General features: G+C 37.9%; 1 protein-coding gene across 1 annotated transcript in view; it reads left to right on the forward strand.

Moving 5' to 3' along the window:
* Positions 1-17,993, forward strand: part of TENM4 (teneurin transmembrane protein 4) — a 358,077-nt gene that overhangs the window by 167,690 nt on the left and 172,394 nt on the right. Inside the window, exons 7-8 of the mRNA XM_030461389.1 lie at positions 11,347-11,517; positions 16,311-16,525. Of these exons, the coding sequence (XP_030317249.1) occupies positions 11,347-11,517; positions 16,311-16,525 (386 nt within the window). The remainder of the gene's footprint in view (positions 1-11,346; positions 11,518-16,310; positions 16,526-17,993) is intronic.

The following is a 17,993-nucleotide window of genomic DNA, read 5'->3' on the forward strand; positions in this document are numbered from 1 at the left end:
TACTTCCTGAGGCTTTTGGTGAAAAAAATAATCCCACAATCTGAGCATAAAGATAATGCAAATGGAATTAATTGAAGTGGTCAAACAGTTTGTTTTTATTAGTATACCTTCCTGCATTACTTCAGGTTGTGAAACATGTATATGGGACCATCTTAAGCATCCTGCTGGTCCAGCGTGGGTGTGTTTCTATGTTGTTAAACTCTTATGGATGGTCTGTTGAGAATTATCACTAGTTTGTGCTAGCTGAACTGTACACAGGATTTCAGGAACTGGCTGCCAGAGCCAGAATCACAGTAGACTCCCTTCTAACAGTGAAATGATTCAGACTGTCACGTTACATTGCTTGATAGTGTTTAATTGCCTTCTATCAATATGGTCTTTGGGGATAAATGAACAAAGCAGTGTAATATGTTCCTGAGCAAGGCCTTTGGTACATTAATATTTAACCATGAAACACAATTATCATGGCCTAAAATACTCCAAATAGAGTTGTGACAATAGGGGTCTGCATCCCTACTGCCAGCATAACCATTCACTTATGCAAAACTTTGCTGTTTGATCTACTGGTATTTTATATCCACATTGCAGAAGTGTGGAGGTAATGGAGAATCGTGATGCCTCTTTTCTGGTAGGAAGAACAAAAAATGCTGTGTGCTTTATCATCTCCCTGATCCACCCAGAGCTGGATGCCACAATACTAGAAAATCTGAGTTCACACATACTCAGTAGGGACCTATTTAGAGTGCAGTAGCAAAATTGTCTGCACTGAGTGTATTCCTTCCCTTTCCAACTCCCTCCTACTGCTACCAACCAGGCTGCACATATGGCATCCCTAGAAAGCAATTGAACATTCAACAATGCTGGAGTTGCCAGGGCTGAGTGGCAATTTCTGTGCAATTGTTCTGCTCAGCATTGGGCCAGTGGAAAAAAAAAATAGCCTGTGATGAGGGAATTGAAGGCTGCTTCAGGGTAACATATGCATACAGGGGCTGATCTAAAATCACATCAGCAATCTTAATTCTGTTCTTTGCTCACTTTTGAGTGCTTGACTTGGCAAACTTTGAGTTTCTTTAGCAAATCCTTTTTTTTAGGTGTAATTAAATATAAAGATGACTGTGGGGCTTTTAAGAGAACACTGGGGGTTGCACTTGCCAGCACTTGCCTTAATCTTTGTGCTGGATTTAGTTCTAAGTCCAAGGGAACAAATCATCAGGTTGTGTTAAATTTTGTTACTGAGAGAGCTTTCCACACTGATCTGAAACATTCACTTAAATTTATAGTACCTGAAAGTATTGTGCTGGATTTTGTCCATGGTCTCTGGACAGAAAAAAAATTTCTAGTGTCATTAATTTTGTTGTGTCACCCACTTTATCAGCTTTCCTAGACAGTACATTTGTATCCATTTGCCAGACTTTTCTACAGGAGAAATAAAAAGGAATTTTTCCCTCTCCAAATGAACTGTTGGAACAATCTGCTTGTTTTTCAAGTTCATGTAAAGTTGGAATATAAATTAAAAGATCATTAGCCTGCTTTAAAAATACCTATGTATTTGTCATCTCAAGTAGATGAGATGCTCCTGAATACATGTGCAGGTTACATTTTTTTCAGATCTCTTCTGAAAGTCATCAAATCAATAGGATTCTGCTTTAGAGCTCAGGTTTTTTGACACTGATGAATCCTGATCTACAAAATGTGTAAATTCCTACTTAATTTGAAGCACCTCTATCTTACTCTTGTAGTCAGAAGATTTACTCAGGCTGAGTAAAGCTCAAATTAAACCATTGCTTTGGACATCAAGGAATTCAGAGATTGTACTTTTGTTAATTTTTCTTACATTAATTAGCACAGCCCAACTGGGGCTTTGGTTCCTTTAGAGCACACATGGTGATTGATAACACTAATGCAGGTTTCAGCCGATTTTAGGAATAAAACACAAGCAACCCTCTCAAATCATTGACTTGTCTTTATAGTAAAATAATCCTTATGTTCAGAAGAACAGATGAACAAACTGAGAGGTGTTGAATTCTACAACAATATATAGATCTTAAACCTTAAATCAGGATACTAGATTTAAACTAGTTACCTCTGTTATGCTGGAGTAATAGAAGATGAATATAATTTCTGATTTTCGAACAATAAACTGTTTTTTAATCTTTAAACAGCCTATTATATTAATTTGGGGAAGCAGGTTTTCTGACAGTATCTGGTAGAGATAATAAGAAAGGAAGCAAATGAGAGGTTGATTTACCTATGTAAATTACACCCTTTTAAATTAAGGTCTCATGGTTTATATGTGTGTAACAAAAGAGCATTTGTAAAATTATACCGTCCACAACAGACTAGCCCATAATTTTAATAATTGCAAAGCAAGGTGGGAGGCCCTCTGGTAGGGCTGCTTGTCCTCATTTCTCTAATTGAAGTGAGTACCCAATGGGAAGACCCATTATTTCTCATCTTATATACACAAATTAAAACTCCATTTAGAGGTACAGTGGGACCGTCTTATAATTGACTTTGATCTTGGATAAATATCTCAGTAATATTTATAGTAATATGGTCTCTCCCAGAAAGGGTATCTAGGAGGGAAAATATTATTTTAGTGAGAAAGGCCTGGGCTTGTGTAACACCAAAGTTATTAGGGCCGTGGGGACTGCAAGAAGCTTCTTGGGCACAGGAAGCTGTCTAGTAGCAGCAAAGGGCTCCTGAGGTCCTTCTTTCAACTTCCTATTTTAGTTTTACAATGGTGTAGGTGGTGAAGGGAATTACAGGTTGTACTGAAGCAGGTAGCACCTTGGATAAACCACACCACCTTTATATCTATTCTTTCTAATAGGTAAACACTTGTCAGTCACCACTCACTGTGATTGGTGAAATAATTGTTTCCCTCTCAGAAATGAGCAACTGGATTTTTTTCTTTTTTTTTTAAGGTCCTAAAATACTCATAAAAGTATTTAAATATATCCATTTAAAAATTGATTTTCCCTTTCCTGCAGGAAATTGTAAGCATTCAGAAAACTACTATAGAGCACTGGAGGGGCCAGTGATCATCTATTAGAGGTTTGAATGGACAGGCAATCACTTGAAAGTCTTTGATCCCCAGGAGTAATTAGGAAGACATTGAATAGGAAGTGCTGACTCTTTTCATTGAACAAACATTGAATTTAACTGCTTCATTTTATAACATGTCTTTCTAGTCACTTCCTTGAAGGTTTCAAAGAAATATGATGCTGGAAGCTTTTTTTCCTCCTATTAAGAGCAATTGGGATCTAAATTAAAATATGAAGTGTTTTCCTAAGGAGGAACTAACACTGTTTGGTAGACCACTTGCTTCTATCTGGGAAATCTTCAATACAGCTCTTCAGTCAGGAGGGGTCAAAGAGTGACTGATCTGTGTCAAGTCTAAGCAAGTAAATACATTTGTAGCCAGGATTTTAGGTGATGACCACAAAGCTTTGATTTTCTGAGAGGCAGTTCCCACTCTGGTGGCAAAATTTTAAGAGGCAGGAAACTCTCCATCATTTGAATTCCTCCTTTGCACATGGAGATTCCGATTGAGGGAAGAGGTAAACCTGAATTATCTCTGAAAGAAAGACTTCTGGCACTTGCATAGTTTAAGCTTTGTTTGAACATGGAGGGATGGTCAAGCAGCAGGCAGGGTCCCAGGTATTACTGGATGCACCCAATAGCTGACTATGCAAGCATATGCCTCTTACTTTATGAAATTAAAGGTTCTAAAAAAATCCCAAACAAGCACAAAACAGCTATTTCTCTGTTTTATCATTCAAATCTTTCATCCTATTCCCTCCACTCAGGAATAAGTAGATATGTATTCTCCAGTTCCCAGCAGGAAGAACTCACAGTCCAGTCTAGCAGAATGGTTTCATCCCCAGTCTGTGAAGAAGGCTTGTAAACTCTTTTTTCTTGTTGAAGATGGATCACTGAATAGTCAGAAAAAGGGCCAAATGGAGAATTTACAAAACTGAGTATTAGCCTAAGTTCCTCTTTGTAGCTTTTTTTTTTTTAATATTTCTAAACTATTGTCTTGTGTCTAATAAATCAGCAGGTTAGGAAGCAGAACCATGGGACCTCCCAGCAACAAGCTGAGGGTCTTCACTGAAACACCATGGAATGAAACTTCCTTTTGGGCTGCATTCCTTCCTGACCTAAGAATTTTGCATTTCTAACTGCATGGCACCCCTGATCCTGCTGGGCTGTGGAGAGCACTGTGTGTGTGCATCCATTCAGGCAGAGGATGATTTCAGAAATCAGCTTTTGATTCCTCAAATATGACTTTTAAGCCACAGAGCAAGAGTATTTTGCACAGGGAAGAATTTTAGAGGCCAGAAACCCAGAGTGCTGTGCTGAGTTTTTGGTCACAAGGTACCTGCCAGAGTCCACAGAAGAAATGGCCTTGCAAGAATCCTTCTTCTTGCCCTGCAGTCTCTGGCTCAGTGATCTGGCAATGTTTGTGTAAGTGAATTCATGATATTAGGGATCATTGGAATCTTTAGTTGGGATGCTAGATTTCAGTTCCAGACCCAGGAACCTGTTAGTTACTTTGGTATTAAATTACTCCAGCACTCAAAGTGTCTCATGCCCTTAGATGAACATCAGTGTGAATCTGTCAGGTACATAACTTCATCTTAAAATTGTATATGTATATTGCTGCTTTTACACTCTTCTGACACCAGTAGAGCTTCAATCCTTGACTTTTGCTGTGTTGGTATGCCCTGCCATGCTGGGACACAGAAGCCTTGTCAAACATTGAAAAGGAACAGGAGTGTAAAGAGAAAAAACAAACTGGTTGATTTCTTTCTTTAATGTTTGTTTTACTGTTTCTGTTCTCCTTAATCTTGCATGCCTCTTCCTTGATTTATTGAAGATTGACAAACTAGTGATTATTTCATGCTGAAAGGCTCCTTTTCATAACACTGAATGTCACAAAAATATGATTAACTCTGCAACAGTCAATTCTCCCACTTCTACAGAAATCATATAATTTCAGTGTGGAGAGACACAGTTATCGAGATAATTACAGTCAAGTTTATTCCAGAGACAAGAGTGAAAGCAATACATTTACTTGAGTCAAAATTAGCCCTGAGTAATTTGGTGGTGGAATTCAGGGGTTTTTTTCAACTAGAAAAAAAAAAGCAAACCTCAGGTCTTATTTTAGAGTGTGTTATTTTAAGTCTGACTGTCAAACCTGTAGATTAAAGAGGAATATGTAACTACTCTTACTTTTTTCCTTAGCTTTCTCGTGATCTTTCCTAACTACCTTCTATTTCTTAGTTTCTATAATTCTGTGTTTTTCTCACTTTCTTCCTCTTTCTCTCTCATTTTTATTCTTGTTCATTATGGCCTCCCAGTGCTTCTTGCCTGATCCTCCTCACGCTGTCTTTACCCATTCCCCCCTTTGTCCTATGGGGGCTTTGGAAAAATATTCTTTCTACCAGCAGTGCTCTTTTGGCTTGTGTTGGCTTTGGCTTTGCTGTCACCAGAGCAATGAAGTGCTTGTAGAAATCAGTGGAGTTTGGCTTCACTAGCCAAACTTTTCTCCAGACCAAGCCCAGGGTTAGGAGAGTTGAGTTGAGGAGGGGGAGGGTGGCTCTGGAGAGAAACCTGGCATTGCCAAACCTTGTACTCTCCCTGGTGTTATTTATGCAAACTATACTGATATCTTCAGATAAATAGGGATTCAAAATATGGAACATTCTTAGTGTGAGTCTAAAGACTTTGGGTCTTGCCAGCATCCCATTTAATCTCTGCACTTGCTGTAAATTCAGGCTTTGCACATGCTCATGGTGGTGACAATTAACTTCTTGGTTCTCTTGTGCTTCCATTCTGAAAAACTCTGTCTCCCTTGTTCATGGCAAGATAAGTTGTTAGCTGTGAAACAGTTGCTATTTTATTCATTTCTTAGCTTATCTAGGAGCTTTATCTGGGTGAGGAATCACCATGCCAGCAGCAGTATCTGCAGGACTTAGGTACGAGAGGACAGGCAAGAAGGCAGCAGCAGAGCTGCTGTGGGAACACATTTAACAGACACTATTGAAGCAGCTGGAGGTTTCAGCCATAGCCTTAATTTCAAACATTGTAATTGATTCCTTTGGTTATTTATTACACTTAGCTAGCTTCCTGGGGCAAAGTTACAAGCTAATAAAGGGCCAGAAGTGTGTTTTTCAAGTTTTTGCTGACTGTTGTGATTTCTGGGGGTCTCGTATGCTTCAGTAAGCATGTCTTGTCTTTTCTTCTCCCTGTGATCTATCACAATCATCAGCCTCTCTCTACTAACTCCTTCGCTCCATCAGCCTGTCCCAAGAGATGTTCATTTTGTTGACTGTGTGAATTATTACCTTTGTTTGTCCTTTTTCATTCTAAATGCTGTACCAGTGTCTTTGTTCTCTACTCCGCTGAGTGTGTTGGTTTGTGTTTTGCTGTGTCCTAAGCAAGAGGCAATACTAGGAAGATATTCAAAAGCCTGTGTCTCTTCAAAACAAACTTTGAAACATCTCTTTATCTGGCTCAGTAGCATCAATTTAGTTGCTTATGACCTCCACAAATAGCTATGGATTAAGAATAATGCAATAGAGATATATATAATATGCTAAAACCTGAAGAGTCATAATCCTAAATACTTCGTTCCACTGATCAGAACTTTAATTTATTTGGATGGTTAAATAGCTCAGCTGATGCTAATTTGTAAATTTGCTTTGCTGAAATGAATCTGAGTCCAGCAAATGAAGAACCACATCACACTGATATGGTTGAAATCCTGAACTCAGCAAAGTGATCAAACCCTGAAAGGACTGGAGTTTGGCTTCCTTCTTTTCCCCACCAAGAGGGCAGCCAGAGGTGACTGAGGTCTGAGGATAAGGTGGCTTATTCTACCACAGAAAATTCTGTTATCTACTAAGAAAGTTTCAGGGCACTTCTTGCTATCACTTAGCTACATTTTTTATCATTCCAAGATAAGGAAAACAAGAATTTTATTAGCTATGGGGACTGTAATCAAAGCTTCTGCAAAGAGCAAATCATGAAGCTTCCTAGGCAGTGAAAGCTGCGTGGTATTCTACAAAGGGTACACAGTAATGATTGTTAATTGCAGTGCACTCTTGCAATGCATGGGAAACCTTCAATATCTGAATATCTACTGAGTATCATGTTGGGGAGGGAGGGGAAGAAGGACAGGGGGGCTTTTAGGAGGGCATTTGCTCTTGGTGAGACACATCTTACACCTAGCTGAGCAGAAGAAAAAGAAAAGCCAGAGAAAATGTCAACAGTGGGTTCAATTGACCTGGAGACTGAGAACATCAGCAATCTCAAACTATTTTTACAGCTTCACTTTGCTTTTAGGAACATTAACACTTCAAAGTGTATGACTGTGCTTCTCATCCATGGTTCCAGGGCTTTTCCCTGATTATAGTCTTTTTTGTTTGTTTTGGGTTTTTTTTTCCCAAGGAAGAACTTTGCATCGATTTAGCACAGAGCAAGGTTGATTTGTACCTCTCCTAAAATCTTTAAACAGTTGTGTGCATCAACAGTTTGACACATCCCACTGAGCTGTAGAGACCCAAAACATCCACTGCTGTTACTACTTGAGCTGGCACGAGTATGGCAGTTAGAGAGGATCATCAGAAGAATCAACCTTCCACTGGCTTACCAAGCAGACACGATTGGTATTTGACAGATAGTAGTGATAAACACTTAATCACTTGATTTCCTAATAACAAATCTGTTATCAGGCCATGTTTCCAAAGTAAACTCTTTGTACTCTTCCAAAGTAGACTCTTTGTTTGGGTTATTGCCTACCTGCAGCACAAATTGCCAGATGTCTGCCTGCCTTATGGTTGGGAATATTTATAGTCTTTTATTTTGCACTTAGAAACATCAAATCAGAAACCCTTAGTAGAGCACTAGCTCGAGGCTTTTGCACTTCATTTTATGACTTCTTTTTAAGCCAAGTGGAAATCCTTGCTCAAATACTTTCAAATAAATATGTGTGTTTCTTGAATTTTTTCACTTTTGTATATGTGATGTGCCTCATTCTTGTGATGATCTCATTCTTATGGGTCATTGCCTGAGTCCTTCCTACAGCCTTCCATTATTTCATGGGAGCTTGTAAGAAAGATGGAGAGAATTTTTACCAAGCCCTGTAGTGACAGGTCAAGGGGTAACAGTTTTAAACTAAGCCAGAATAGATTTCCACATTTATATATTTACATATTTACACATTTTCATATTTACACATTTACACATTTACATATTACATTTAATATAAATTATTCTTTACTATGAGGGTGGTGAAACACTGGAACAGGTTTCCCAAAGAAGTTGTGGATGCCTCATCTCTGGAAGTCTTCTAGGTCAGGTTAGATAGGGCTTTAGGCAACCTGTTCTAGTGGAAGATATCCCTGTCCATGGCAGATGAGTTGCACTAGATGATCTTTAAGGGTCCCTTGCAACCCAAACTGTTCTATGATTTTTCCATTCTATGATCTATGTGATGATGGGAACAGTGTACACAAGAAGCTTTTTGCTTTAGACAAAATCTACTAACCAAAGACAAAAGTTAACATATTAACCAAGCCTTTTACCTCTTTGTGATAACAGAGTATCTATCTTGCAGATAATTCTGTCATTTTTTCTGTGTTGGGACATTGTAAGGCACTTTGCAAACATTTAGGAATTAATGGTGACATGGAATAGTTGATTCACTTGCTCAAGGGGATGGATAATATGTTGAAAAGCCAGAGCACTTCCAGGCTGCCAGTTCTGTTACATTGAAGCACGATGTTCCCTTCATAAGAAATTTCCTTTCAGGTGTTTTCAAATGCATTTTGAATATCTGGAAGAAACGTTCATAGCTTTCCCACTACACCCAAACCAAGCCTGAGTTCTTAATTTTTTTTTTTTCAATAAACAATTATTAACAAGCAGCAAATCCCTACCGAGGAGAGGAGGGGTAACCATGTCCTTTTGGGGAAACAGTGGCCTTTCAGGATGTTCCTAGGAGTTTGTGTGGCACTTAGACTGATATCCAAAGGACAGAGCAACTCAAATGGTGTAGTAAAATAAAAAAAAAAACACTGGGTCAATTTCAGCCTAGACCATTGATGCTCAGAGTAAGTTCATTGAAGTCACTGAAGTAAGAGGACATCTGGTTGATGGAGTTGGTATTAAGCACTTAGGACCAGCAGAGGCATCTGGACTGTTTGCTGTCTAGGACTGCCTGAGTTTGGTGGAGCAAACAGTAGAGTTTTCATTTGGTTTTGAACTACAAGCATCCATGTGATGAACCATGGCTACTTGCACGTACTCAGAGCACCTTATCCCCTGAGCTCTGTAACAGCTCAGAGGCACCTGGGGAACAGTTGGGTCCTGGGGAACAGTTGGGCTGGAAGGCGTTTCAGAGCTTCAGCATCCATTACTGAGCTTGGAACAAAAACTGCTGGTGGAGGGATGCCTGAAATGCCCATTAGAGCTTGTGAACCTTTGAGCATAGAGTAAGTTAAGTGAATTAACACAGAATTGCATTTTAATGTGCAAACAACTGAATCAGGCCTTTAATCTGCTGTAGTTCTCTTTTTCCTTCTGTGAAATAGAAACAACAGATGAGGTTTTCTGAGGTTAATAGCAATGAAGTGCCCAGGCACTCTGATGATGAGGGCCATATAAACACAAAGTTATTATGCAAGCATAGCAGTGCCAAGTGCTTGATGCAAATTCCTTGCTTCCAGTCTGATTTCCTCTCTTGCACAGTTTCTCTGCCAAGTAAATATACTCCTTTCAGATGAAATTACTGTCCACTCTGCCTAAAAGTATCTTGGTTGAATTACCAGTTGTGTTGGTAGCATTCCATCTATATGTGTATTAAAATACTGGAGTTCTTAACAGCTCCTCAGGAAACCTTCCTTGCTGTGTTTCCTTGCTGGTAGTCTGGGACTTTTTGGAAAATATTTTCTTTTTTGAAGGGTAAGACTTTGTTAATATACCCATCCCCCATTACATGACAAAAAGAGAGGTTTGTTCTCATTATATTTTGTGATGTTGTAGTAGTGCAGAGACAACCTTATTCCTGGTAGTAAAGGGTAGGTGACGTAATGAGACTGAATTGGAAAAAAATCTCTGATTTTGCTAAATTGCCTAAACATGCTTGTTTTGGAGAACTACTCGGGTTACTTTTCAATCCTTCAATACTTCTCAGTTTCTCTTTTAAAGATTGCTACTGATCCACAGGTTTAAATAAGTGCTCCTGATGCACTTGTCGCTGACACTGTTTGCCAACCTCAGATGTATCTTTCTGAGTAAAATTACAACTATAGGCAATGGAAATGCTTTATTTCTGTATTGGTTTTGTTTATGCAAAATGGCTGTGATTCTAGTACCATTGTACAGTTTCTTGGAGAAATTATAATGTAAAAAACCAAGGCATTCCCTTAAAAAAGAAATGTCATTCCAAGTGTAGCAAATATCAGATCATTTAGTTGTGTAGAGCCTGAAGCTAAACTTGATATTGATTGAATATGAATTTTATGTTGGACATGGAAGAACCAACATTGGAAGCCATATTCTTTTTCTTTATATTTTCAAGAGGCAAGTATTAGTTGTATGTGATTTTCTATACCCTTTGTACATGCATTTGTTTTTTAACTATTCTATCTTTTTCTATAATATTCTATCTTTGCACAGCCCAGAAACCTTCAGAGAGCTATGCTCTGATATCACACACACTTCAGTGGTGCTGCTTGCTTTCAAATCTCAAGGATTTATCTTTGATCTGAATAGGAGAAGCTGAGTTGTGCTAAGGAATGCTCAGTCACAGTTGTTCGTATTTGTGGTACTGAGCATAGGGGCATATGTGTAAGATGGAACTTAAATTGCTGTCCTTTCACTTGGTCTTATTCAGGAATATCTGTCAGAGATGTCTATAAGACATTCTGTGTTTAATTGGTTGGTTGGTTAAAATAAATAAATAAATTATAATACACAGTGAATAGAGAAAAACCAAAGTTCAGATTTTGGGATTTATTAATACATAGATAAATGATACTCATTTATTTCTGAGTCCACCATACTGTCACCCCAGTCTTGGGAGCTTTCTGAAACACTGTGCCAGGTTATTCTCTTGCAAAAACCACAAATCAGCAGTAATCCTACTGGAAGAAGCAGAGTAGATTGGTACAGGTGATCCCAAACAAGTTGAAGTGGGTGGAAAGACCTAGGCCAATTCTCGTCCTAAAGCAGCAATCACTATTTGGGCAGTGAAGCAAGGTTTTAGAAAGTGCCCCTGTAGTTCTGAAACTCTCCCAAACAGAAAAAGATGACTTTTCTCATTGCTCACCACAGCCATGCACCTGTTTGGCCTAAACTGGCACCTGCAGCCGATGGAAGGGCAGATGTATGAAATCACGGAAGACACAGCCAGCAGTTGGCCAGTGCCAACGGACGTCTCCTTATATCCTTCTGGGGGCACAGGGTTAGAGTTACCTGACAGGAAAGGCAAAGGAACCAGTGAAGGTATGGTGTGTGTCCATGTTGTGAGTCTTCTGTCTGCCTCTGAACTCCAGCCATCCAATCTCATCTTCCATTACCCTCATCAGGTGCTTTTTTCCGGTCTTTCACGTCTAAAACTGGTAGTTGTCAGTCTTCTTTCCATATTTTTCTAAGTTTCATACTCTTCTGATGCCCACTACTGTAATAAAACTACACACACCTCACCACACATCTAAGGCATCCTCAATGTGGAACCACCAGCATTGTATATCACAGGCTACAGAGGTTCATCATGAAAACCCTGCCTCAAGTTGATGCTTTCATGGGAAAAAAAAAATGTATCTTCAAAATTAATGATTCCTGAGCATTGGATCAACTTTTCTCTATAGCAGTATGAAAATGAGTTTGCCTACTCATTGCCACCTCATACCAAATGTCTTGAGGACCAAAATATTTACTAAGAGCTATGACATTATGAGCTCTGGCACCCCAGGGTAGGACATCTCTTTCCAAAAGCAGCCTGGTCTCCACAAAGCATCATGATATTGAGAGTTTGCAATTTGGAGCAACTTATGGGTCATCAAATGAGCATTATCCAGCATCTTTGCATCTTACTGTGCTTTGTATAAAGGCAGCACTGCCAAAAGTACAAAGCTCTGCAGAGGAGAGGTGCTTTATCCCTCCCAAGACTTAGCTGGAGAAATGAGAAATTCAGTTTTACAGACTTGGTCTGTCGAGATTCTCTATACAAGACTAACAAAATCCAGTAAAATTAAAGTCATTGGCTATTTTTGGTAGTTATTTTGGGGGCTGAAGTTTTGTGGAGAAGAGATAAGAAGTATGCTACTGTTCTGGCAACACATTGAACTCAAAACTTTCCACAGAGTTCCCTCGACTTTGGCTGAGAGCCTATGTTTACATCTTTCATTTAAATTAATTGTAGTCTTTTTTTCATTTTTTTTCCCTCTAGGAGCTTATCTGTCTTTATTAATCCAAATAAACACCATAATTATGTGTGTTCCTTAAAACACTGTATTTACTAGCAACTGATGTCTGATATCAACTTGCTACAAGCAAAAATCAGCTATGTCAGTTATTCTCAGCAAACCTTACGAGACAGTACAACAAGCTGCAGATACCCTGCTGTTGTATTCAAAAATACTTCATGGCAGATTCTTTTTTTTTTTTTTCCCTCTGACTCACCATATGTTTCATTTTTGAAACATCCAGTTTTTGATCTGTCCGTTTCCTTTTAAAAGTCAAAATGAAAATAAATGGCTGCATCCAAAGCTGCCATCCAAATCAAAGATTTCTTTTTCAGCCATGTTTACAGTGAAATCAGAAGTTTTGATTTCTGAAAAAAAAAAAAAAATCTGTTAGAAGAGAAATCTCAGAAATGCCCTAGTTCTGTCTTTAGAAGACCTCTCCATTTCAGAGGAGAGTATCTTGTACTGACTGAAAAACAGATCAGAACATCTTTATTGCAAGTATGAGTCTCCCCATCAGTTTACTGTGCAACTAATGATGGACTAGCAGTGTTACACAGCTGCTGTTCTAAACCACCATGTATTTGACTGAAATGTGTTAAAAATTGGTAATATGGTATATTTAAAAGTCTTCTTGATCGCAATATAATAGGCTGTAATGTGTAAGACTATGCTTCTGATTGAGTTATTACCAAAGTATTGCCAATTCTTACTAGTTATCCCTCATTTTTTCTTATCTGTGGCTGTGCTTTAAGCACAGCACTGACCTGTTTTTAAGCCCATCCCTGTTTAGCAAAGCTCTTAATCACATTCCCACATTTAACCATGTGCGTCACTGCATTTGAAGTCACAGAAACAGAAGTGTTCTTAAGTCACCTTGCTGTCAAAAATGCAATCAGATTCAGCAGGGGCTGAAATGAAATGGTTCATTTTGATATCCAAATCAATTAGGAATAATTGCTACGGCAAGTAAAAAGTTCAAGGTAATGTGTGGAAAGACCAAAGTAATTGACAGCCCAATTAAGAATTCAGACCTGAAGTTAATTTCAAGGAGTCAGCTATTCTGATTAAAATCTAATTTCTGATTAGGAGTTGAAATGGCTTTCTTACTGAATTTTCTCTATGAAGATTCCAGTTTATAGGGCCTGATCCTAGTTTAGGTTAAAACCTGATGAAACACAGATGGATTTGAGGGGCTGAATTCAGCCGAGTGAGGATGCTCTTTCTTCAGATTTCTTTTTCAGGATAAATGTCCACAACTGTCAACATGATGTAACACTTCTTAGGATATGAGCTACTCAGACATACAACTGTCCACCAAGAGGAGACATAAACTTTCTAATTGTGTACACAAGCAATTATTTCTGTGAGGTTGTCTCCTGCAATCACAGAAACATTTTTTCTTGCAAGAGTGAGCACTGCTCTCTGTACAGGCAGAATATATACTGGGCTCCTTTTCTCCAGGCTATCTCTTGCACAGCAACATTCCTCACATTAAATTCTCACTGATTCACTCCGATGTAAAATCTTTATTAATGGAGAAGTAGGGCACATATCAAATACTTTAGGTTTCATCTGAATTTCAAAAAATCTATAAAGCACGTAACTAGTAATCCTACTAATCAGAAAAGTATATCCTGTGTTAAATCAAAACATTTAGTGTCTTTAGCTCTTTTTTAATAGAATCCTGAATCATTTCATCTTACAATAATGGAATAATAAACTTTACATAAAGACATGGGAACTGTTTCGTTTAATCCTGGAAGGGTGAAAAGTAATTTTTATTATGCCAAATAAATATTAACAATCCAGTTGATAAAGGAATCCCCTTCAGAATCAAGCTAGTTGGTTTTTATTGTACAGTTGTACTCTGTGATCACAAAATGATTCAGAAAGAATGTCCATTTACCTAAGCTGCTCCTGCTTGTTTAATATATACTTTGACTAAAAAAGGATAGGTAGTCAGCAGATTTTCCCCTTATATTTATTTGAATGTGACAAACAAAGATAAGTGAGGACCTCCTAAAAAATTACCAGTATCTTTTTTCTATGAACATTTATTTTCTAGATTGTGCTGGCATGCATCGATTTCTGCTATAAAACAGCACAGGACTGAAACATACCATCAATTTCCAGTGTTGAGCAGTTGCTAATCTGAGGTTACTCTTATTTGGACCAAAATTTTCTGCTAAAATGTGTTATACATGCCAAAAAAAAAAAAAAAAAAAAAAATTAAAAAAAATTCTCCATATCATAGACAAATATCATTTTCAAGGACTACTTTTGTTAATAGGCATGCATATAATTTCATATGGATTTTACAGAGATAGCTAACAATTCATCTGGTTCTGGAGAGTTTATGTAGGGATGAAATATGTAGAAGTTTAAGGAAATATTATAATTAATATTATATAATATTAAAGGAAATATAATTTGAAATAATACAATCAAAGTTGTTCTGCCATCACCTTTCCAAGAGAACAATTACATTCTAAGACTATTTGACTTGAATTCATGATTGGTGGGAAAAGATATTTTGGTTTCCCATTTCCCAAATGTAGGTTCTGGGGAAAAAAAAAATTGACATGTAATTTTCCTACAAAATATTGCCTGTTCCTGAAGGTTTCCTTCTCCTTTTGCTAGAAATGTTTGATCTGTGGAACATAGAGTAGTATGCAGTAATGGCACAGAGATAAGTTAGCAAAAACTTAATTATTAGTCCCTTTTGGTGACATGATGCTTTCCATACTAAAGCCAAAATCTTTCAGGTGACACTACTGCATCCTTGTCAGCCAGAAATGTACTTAAATAAAGTCTGTTTGCTAAGCAGTTACTTTCTTCATCATTATGTACTGGAGGTGAAACTGTGGCCAATGCTTAGAGCTTTACAAGGCCAACAGGCCATAAAAGCAGTATCCTGGGACTTTATTTTTATTCTAGCCCCCATTCCCTGGCCTTCCTTTGATCCAAAGGTTTTGAAGCAGCCACCAGTTTTGAGAACTGTGAGTGTGGGAATTCCTAACTTGGAGTTTCTCAGAAGTGTTTTCCAGGGATGCTCCTTGCTGACTCCCTTGGACATCATGGGCATTTCCTGCTGGCCATCCAGACACGCAGGCTCTTCAACCTGGTGGTCACTTCAGGAAACTGATGCCTCCATTTGCTTGTCCTTAGAAAGAAGATGGAAAATAATAAGACACTTTACAAATTGTATTGAAACAAAATTAAAATCTCTCATATTTTTTAGTAGATATTACTCAAGTACTCAATGATTACTGTGATTTTTCTCAGTCTTGTTTTTTCTTTAGCTTTTTTTTTTTTTTTTTGGCTGTTGAACAAATTTAAAATCTTGTTACCACTATCAAGATTTAACTTAATAGAGAAATATTTTCCATTCCCCCCTTAGGTGTTGCTCATGTTGCTGTTCTCCACACTACCATTCCATCCTGTGACATGTCTACCTCACTTTTACTACCCTACTCTTTTGCTAATTTAATGATTTCTCTGTTCATGAATTTATGTTCATCTAGGATATAGTGTCAGATTATTTATTCATATCTTCAAAATGTAATTGCACACTTTCTGATGTTATATTATAAACAAAAGGCCATTTTTATCCAGGTTGCTCTTCCCGTTTCCATGTTTTCAAACCAAACATTTTCTGAAGCCAGGAACAACCCTGCCTGTTTTCCTCCCATAATCATATGGATTGGGTAGGAAAAGTACTCTGAAGACCACAGGACACTAATAAACTCTTTCTCAAAATCAGTGTCAGAGATACTTTTAGGCTACTTTTAAGGCTAATACAAGATTTTTGTTCCTGTGTTTTGGCAGGAAAGCCCAGTAGTTTCTTTCCAGACGACAGTTTTATAGACTCTGGAGAAATTGATGTTGGCAGAAGAGCCACACAGAAGATCCCTCCTGGTATCTTTTGGAGATCTCAGGTGTTCATTGACCACCCTGTGCATCTGAAGTTCAATGTGTCTTTAGGAAAAGCTGCTCTGGTTGGCATCTATGGCAGAAAAGGCCTCCCACCATCACATACACAGGTAATGAGACTTCATTATAATTAAATAATAGTTGTCTTAACTGTTCTTATGGCTATTGGATTTATTATTTCAGCTATTCCTTTCAAGAATTTGTTGCATTCTTGCAAGATGTTAATCATCTGTCCAGAGAACAAGTGACAATTGCAAGATGCTTCCACAGGCAAAGTGGAAGTATCTAGAGGAGGAAAAGGGGTTTGTGGGCTGGTGGTCACTGAAGGCATCAGCTGGTTACTCCTAGCAGCATAAGATAGCACCTTCTCCATACAGTGCCCCTTAGAGCAGCAGCCACACCCAAAATATATAAAAAAGAGTTATCTTTTAAGCAGTTTTGTGTATCACAGGCCTGTCTCCCTCTTTCAGCCTCTACCTTTCCACTCTCATGGTAAGAGCAGCAAGACCTCAAGTGTCTCAGCCTCATGAGATCAAGGTTCACTTTTGTCTTCTGTGCTAAAATGCCTCAAGCCAGCTCTTCACATTATGTGTGTAGTCTGTCAGGTTGAACTGAGATTGGGCAGGATCCAGTAACTGGTGTATAACCAAATTAAATAAAGTTTTTACAGAAAAGCACTGGCTTACTTAAGCAGCGATCAAGAGGTAGACATTATTCTCTAGGACTAAAAGTGGTTGCTTTTCTTGACAAACTTGGCAAAAAACATGGCAAGAAGTCACCTTCTGGGAAATAAGGATTTTGTACATGATTTTGCCTGCTTTACCTTTCAGTTTATTATTTGTCTTTAACCAGATTTATTAATACATTAGAGTATAACACTCCTTGGCAGTGCAAAGCATCTTACTCCCACTTGAATCAGCAAGTTACCAAAGTATTACCAGATTTACATTATGTTGTAACTTCCCCTTGCCAGCCACTGTTAACTTAAAAGCCAACACAGCTATTTGAGACCTATAGAAATACCCTGCCTTTCTTCTCTTTTTGAACAAATATGTTTATTACACTCTTTCTGGGTAATACAGAATTTTCTACATATTGACACCTTCAACTTATTAATTTTAAAGAGGTGTCATAAATCTACACTTTCTCTGCCTAATTTTCTGCAGAATTAAAGTATTTTCATAGGATGAGCAGGTCATAAATTGAGTGACACAGAATTGCTGCTGTTGCCCATTTTTAGTCGATCTCTCTTTACAGGATTTTCAAACATTTAAAACTTAAAACTCATATATATATAGTTTAAGTGAACACTCAAGTCATGGTCACATAATACTAACTAGATTAGAAATCCCTATTATTTGTACTTGTTTATTGCCATTATTAATTTCTTTTATGGAATAGCAACTATTATATCATAGTAATATTTTAAACAATTAAGAAGCCCACACTGACTTCACCATTGCTGCTGGGGTTTTTTTCTGACTTCATTCTTACTGGCATTTTCTGGGAGATTTATCAGTGTCAGGACTTTCCCCATTTAAAGCAGCTTGGTTGTGTGTCAATTGAAGCCTCAGCTGA

The sequence above is a fragment of the Calypte anna genome, chromosome 1 (assembly GCF_003957555.1).
Source record: "Calypte anna isolate BGI_N300 chromosome 1, bCalAnn1_v1.p, whole genome shotgun sequence".
In the NCBI taxonomy this organism is placed as follows: Eukaryota; Metazoa; Chordata; class Aves; order Apodiformes; family Trochilidae; genus Calypte; species Calypte anna.